This window comes from Myotis davidii, unplaced genomic scaffold, assembly GCF_000327345.1.
Source record: "Myotis davidii unplaced genomic scaffold, ASM32734v1 scaffold738, whole genome shotgun sequence".
Taxonomy (NCBI): Eukaryota; Metazoa; Chordata; class Mammalia; order Chiroptera; family Vespertilionidae; genus Myotis; species Myotis davidii.
The window spans coordinates 473902-480551 of NW_006289824.1; the positions used below are offsets into that span (position 1 = coordinate 473902).

General features: G+C 36.4%; 1 protein-coding gene across 3 annotated transcripts in view; it reads right to left on the reverse strand.

Moving 5' to 3' along the window:
• Nucleotides 1–322: 322 nt before the first annotated feature.
• ALCAM (activated leukocyte cell adhesion molecule) overlaps nucleotides 323–6650 on the reverse strand; it is a 230688-nt gene continuing 224360 nt past the window's right edge. For 2 of the 3 annotated variants that reach the window (XM_006762649.2, XM_006762648.2), the window contains 2 exons: nucleotides 4873–4988; nucleotides 323–2845 (listed from right to left, as the gene is read on the reverse strand). In XM_006762649.2, the coding sequence (XP_006762712.1) occupies nucleotides 4901–4988 (88 nt within the window). In that variant the 3' untranslated portion in view covers nucleotides 323–2845; nucleotides 4873–4900. The remainder of the gene's footprint in view (nucleotides 2846–4872; nucleotides 4989–6650) is intronic. The other variant, XM_015563207.1, reaches the window with a different exon arrangement.

A 6650-nucleotide genomic window follows, 5' to 3' on the forward strand; every position in this document is an offset into this window, starting at 1 on the left:
TGATGTTTACAGCCGACTTTACCTTATTTTAAAGGTAAAGAATTACTATGAAAGTTCATGCCTCAGTAATTTTCAATGGTAAACTGAATGGTGTGTTAATAATAGAAGCAAAGAAATAGGAGCATGTCCTCTTAATTGTGTTCCTAGGACAGTCACATGGGACAGCCACAATAAGTATGATCCTATCTCTTAAGATAGAGACACATACATTATAGAACCAATTTTAGGTAAAATCTAGGACTGGTTCGGGTGGCAGAATAGGAAGGTGTAGACAATTTCATTTTGCTGAATTCCTTCTCCAGAGAGATGAAGAGTCACAATAAGTTTTCTACTGTTTAATAAAGACAACTATTTTCTATACATGAACATCCTAGTTTAGACAAGAGGCAGACAGCTGTGAGAGATATGTGAAGACATATTTCAGTTTTATTATCTTTTAGGCTTAGACGGGTGTGTTAATCCATTTCCACATACATTTCCTGTAATCAAAGATTGGAAGTGAAACTTGAACTGGCAAAACCTGTCTCCTGTTGCCGAAGAGCTAAACTGAAGAGACGCAACCTCGGAAGTTGAGGATTGTGCATGATCTTCCTTCCCAGCCTCGCTGTGCACACCTCTGCCGTTACACACACAAGCTTTCCTGCTCCTCCGGGCATGGATTCAATAGTTCTAATGTTGTCTCCCAGTTCCCGGTGAACTTTCTGCTTTCCGCCCAGAGCTCTGTGCCGTGAATGTTCTGCTCTCTAGGTTCCAACACCTGTTTTCGGACTCAGTTAACCACAGCAAATGAAAGCCAAGAAATAACGGTAGCATAACCCTCTTTCTGTCGTCGCATTGCTTCTTTCTGCAAAAACCCCCTAGGAGTTAGACTTTGAACCTTTGATCTCCCACACCAAAAGAAAAAGTATTTAGATGAAAGTGACTTCATTTTAGTGTTCATGGTTTATTGTGGAAAGCAGGTGTTTAAAAATTTTAGAATTTCTTTAACAAAATTCTAAAGAAAAGAGAAAACAGAGAAATCACAGTATTTACAGAGAGATAACAGAATGGCTTTGCCATGCAGAACAAATAACTTTGGTTTTTCCCCTTTCACTTTGGTTTAAATATTGACCAAGATTCAATTTTTTTCTGCCAAATAAAACTTCAATAAATGAAAGTTTAGAGGCAAGATAACATGTCTGTCCCCCCTCCCATAATATTTTACACAGCTTTGAGTCTAATAAGGTATTTTATGTATTTAATTCATACCAATGCACTACAGGAAGCTTTTATTAAACTGAGATACTATTGCCCAGATAGTAAATGGTTTACAAATGTACAATAACATGTGTTTCTAAACAATGCAGAAGTGGCAAAATATTCTTCCTAGTATCCATCTTTAATTTATTTTTCATTGCCTTCATAATTTTTATTCCATCAATGTAAAAAACAAACACCAGTTTCCCTCTTTCTCCCAAGAACACAGTTCTATGCCTGGGAATCTGATGTTCATTTTCTTTTTCTACAAAGTTTTGTAAATCTTGGGACAAAATGGCTGTGCAGTGTTCTCCCCGAATCCAGGCTTCTGCTTGAAAGAGCAAAGTTTAAAAGTCCAGTCACAAGTAGCTACTGGCCCATACCCAGTCTACTTCAAAAAGTTTCCATGTTCACTACCACCCTATAAAGTTCCTCAAGCATAAAACACGCTTATAAAGTTACAAATCTGAATGTAACTAAAGATACATAGACATTTTATTATTACACTTTTATGTACTGCTTGATAAATTATGTACCAGTTAAAAACACTAAATTATCTCAAGGTGCATTCAATATCTGTAGCATAGTTAACAAAAACACACACGAAAAAAATATATATTCTATATTCTGTGGAAAATAACACAGCTTTGATAATGACCACTGTTAAAAATCTCCAATTCTGACTGATATCTTTTTTTAAAAGGAAATGTGTATAATTTTAAGGCAGTGGATAACCCAAAGGATTTAACACCAATTTTTAAATACAGTGATTTACATTCTGATTTATGAAAATGGAAATGTTATCCATGATTTTTCCAAACTGTCTCTCACACATTGTTTTTTTTTTTTCCCTTTCTTTTGACAGAAAATAATTTACTAGCAGATGTCTCTAAAGTGCTACCCAAATTCTGTAACGTTATTTTTTTTTTCAGTATAGGCAAAATTGTCGGTTTGGGAGTACCGTTATTACGTATGTGCGTCCATATGCATGTGAGATTTCCTTCTGAGAGCCAGCTGGTGGTGCATATGCAGCATCAGCTCATCCAGGGCTTATCAATCTGACGCTCCGCCTCCCCCTCTCATGATAAAACCACAGTTTTGTAATTGGGCAATGTGTGTGTTCCCAGTCCTCACAAGCTGCCACCTTTGGGAGTTAGGGGCTTGTGGAAAAGTTTAGGGGCATTATTGATAGCAATCAGAATCAGAAATGTACCTGCTCAGATTATCCATATAAACAATTGAAATAAAAACATTACATTATACATCAGATTAACAGCAACTCCCAGAACAAAGCTTACAGTGTATAAAAATAGCTACGTAAAAAATTTACATAAAAGGCAAACAAAAGGAAATCCTCAGTGCAGACATTTACAGAAAAAAAATCAAACCAAACACAACATATGATCTATCATCATGGCTACCAAAACTTGTTGTTATTGTTTGCAATTTCATTTCATTGTTTGACTTGAGATAATTCTCTAAGATCCTGTGACAGCTTGGTAAAATGAACTGCTTAATATTTGAACCATGAATTGCTGTCAATGTCTTTGTATATGTCTTAAATACAATCCACGTTCATGCTTCAATTGGCCTATATAGTTTTTTTTCTCTGAAATAATGAAAAAAAACATAATTTAGTAAGTTATCATAGCAATCATTTTTTCACCATCAACAGATGCTTTGTACTAAAAGTGACAGGAATTACTTTATAGGAGACTTTCATAAAACTTCATTGTCCCTGAACCCATCTGTAATGCCAGGCATTGCTATGCCCCTTCTGCAAATAATTTTTTTGGGATAGCTGAGTGTCTTTATTTTTACAAAAATGGCTTAATTCATGTGAAGAGCATAAAGGTTTTTGGAAAAACATTTCATTCTGTTTAAAAAATTCACATATCCCTTCAAATCACACTCTTTTGTGGGCTTTGTCTTCATGCTCAATTTTCCTTTGAGGATTTACTCTATCCCATTTTGAAGATAACAGTAGGTAAAAATCTATGTTTATGAAAGATGGAGGAATGAGCGCTAGAGAAGCAGAAAGAGAAAAAACACCACAGGTGGACATGCTGCCTGCCTTGCTTCCAACGAAAGGCAAATAGGGGGAAAGAATCCAACTCTTCTTTCTCCCAATCAGTTTGAGGTCCTATTTTTCAGATTTTAAAAGTGTCTTACCTATATTATTCTATTTTTCTTTCCTGTGTGCATCTGCCCAATTATAATTCTTTCCCAGGCCCCATATCTTCTCTATGGGATTAATTTGGGTGACATGCTCAAATTGTGACTATGGCTTATGTATAAAGATCCAAAGCTTTACTGTGGTTGTTGGGGATTTTAACTTCAGAGAGTCAGCAACAGTAACAGTTATTCTCACTCAAGGACACACAGAATAATGTGCCCAAATGACTTATCTTAAAAGAATCAAACTCATATAAGTTACATATAAATATATGCAATACACATAACAAGTGTATATATATTATATGCATACTAGAGGCCTGGTGCATGAAATATGTGCACTGGGGGGGGGCGGGGCTTAGCCTGGTCTGCATCCTCTCACAGTCCGGGACCCCTTGGGGGATGTCCGGGACCCCTCACTCCTCACCACTAGCCTGCTCACTCCTCACTGCTCGGCTCGCTGCTCCTTAGCACTGCTGCAGAGGCAGAGGAGGCTCCCGCCACCGCGCTCGCCAGCCATAAGCCCAGCTTCTGGCTGAGCAGTACTCTCCCTGTGGGAGTACACTGACCACCAGGGGCAGCTCCTGCATTGAGTGTCTGCCCACAGGTGGTCAGTGAGCATCATAGCAACCAGTTGTTCTGCTGTTCAGTCAATTTGCATATTGGGATTTTATTATGCAGGAGAGGCTCCTGCCACTGCGCTCCCCAGCCATAAGCCCAGCTTCTGGCTGAGCGGTACTCCCCCTGTGGGAGTACACTGACCACCAGGGGGCAGTGCCTGCATTGAGTGTCTGCCCCCTGGTGGTCAGTACACATCATAATGACTTGTCATTCTGGTTGTTCCACCATAACGGTCACTTAGGCTTTTATTATATAGATATATATGTGCATATACAGACACATATATGCATATACATTAGTATATAATATACATACTATCTGCAAAAGTGTATGTTGTGTATACACAAACTTGTTGGTCTTTTCATTAACATGATTTGAGAGATGGCTCTATAAACACTCTGATACTTTTAATATCTTAAATCCTTGGATTAAAATTTTTATATTTAAAAATTATGTTCATAATTGTTTTAAAACATAATTTTAAATTGGTAGAATCAGTGCTCATCCAACCAAAACACAGTTTGTAAAATTAAGCTTCTTTGCACTCAACAAAAAGTTTTTGACATTAGAATACAAAATGCTAATTAAATGTTCAAATCTCAAAATTGATTTTAATTATTCAGAGGATAATGATTATTTGTTTGGAAGATATGGAAATGGTTGAGATTTCATTCTTTTGAAGACATCTGAGTTACCAAAGTTTGCTTTTGAAAAAGCTCTCTTCCTGTTTGAAAAGCCTCAATTTTGAAGCATCTTACTGTCAAGGCTTTCCCTTTCATCTCTAGGGTGTTTCATTCTTCACTGGGAATTATTTCTACAAACCACACACAGCTCACTTACCTGGACAACAACAAGAACAGTTTCTCTCTTAGGCTTCTGTTTTGTGATTGTTTTCTTCTAACTTTTTATTTTCCTCCAGATTACCAAGATCCTTGTTTACATGTTTTGATGCAGTCCTGTAAAGGAATTAATTAAACATTATTACATTGACACACACATTTTCCTTTTTGAAATTTAGGGTTCACATTAATGTATCTTTGAGAAGCACATGTTTTACCTCTAATATAGGCAAACCACTAGAATGAACAATTCCACATCTGTGAGCCTTGATTGGTAACAGGACCCATTCCAATGAAATGACTTTGACAGTTGGGTTGAATTAAATAAATGCTAAGAGAAATATAAATCTATTATTTTGAACACAGACTATACATACTTAGTTGCCTCATGGTTTTGGCTGGGTTTTCTCTCCACTTTCTGGAAAGTAATTATTATCACTTTTTAGTCAAAATTTTCATTCTGTGCAAATAGTTTCTGGCAAAAATTTTCTGAGGGAGTTTCCTTAGGGCCTTTCCCTTTTTAGCATCCCCTATTATGCATCCAGGTTGAGCCAGTCCCCTGTAGCTTTGTTTATGGATTTTATTTTATTGGATAAATCAAATGCAAGATTAGAAAGAGACTGAGATTTATGACAGAAGATTGGCAGCAGCAGAAGCTAAAGCAGCTCTACTGTGGTGGTTCTCAAATAGTGGTCCCAGATCAGCAACGGAATTATGGAAACAGAAAATGCAGATGGGGCTTACAATCTATAATAAGCAAGACCTAGTGGTTCTGCTGCAAGCTAAAGTTTGAGAACCACTTCCCCAGCAGTTGCCATGGTTACATAGGATTGACTAGGTCCTATCCTTTAAGCACTGAAACCAGGTTTTCTTAAACCTGCAGCTAAATTCTTTGGTTTTGTGACTACTCAGGAGAAATCATCACTGTATCTAAGAGTGTATCATTTCCTTCTCTCCTGTTTCCTTCCTTCCCTCCCTCCCTTTTTTCTTTCCTTAACTCCCTCACTCCCTGTTTTAAGCACATCAGGGGAACCACAGTGATATGACACTTCAAATTATTATTGCCATATAATTCCTAGTAATTCTTCTACTTTTAAGATGTATCTCTTGGTTATGGAAGCTGGGGTAGAAAACTCCAGTTTCCCTCAAAGTATTTCTATTCTTTAAATAAAACTTCTTAGCTCATTTGCTAAGAATCACAATTTTATCAGAAAAAGTGTTATAATGGTGTATGACATTGGTCCAAGTGAGATAAAGACATACAGCTCATTCAAACTGAAACATTCATTATATTTAGTATAAATTTAATTTGTGATTTAAAAATCCTTAGTTTAGCTTAAATTACAGCCTTCTAAATCTATGCATAAAAGCAAGAGAGCAATCTCAAAATCTGTCAACATGATTAAGTTCTATATGTGATAGTGTTTTATGAGAAAGGTATTTAAAAATGTAAATGAGAACATGTTGTAAGTTTGAGTCTATATCTTGAGTTATATATCACATAAATATCTTCTATCTTGTACTAAAATGGTACATCATACTGAATAACAAGTTCTTTATCATATATATATTTCCAGGGAAATAAAAGAATAATGCGTATATAATTGTGTGTGTGTGTGTGTGTGTGTGTGTGTGTGTGTGTGTGTGTTTTAGTAAAGTCTAAAAATTATTCAAATGGTATAGCTGCCCTCTGGTGTTCACCGTATGATTCTCCCAACATTAGTGTCAACAGCCTTAAATTTTGGAGCTGAGTCAGTAGTGGCTTAGAATATTTTGTTA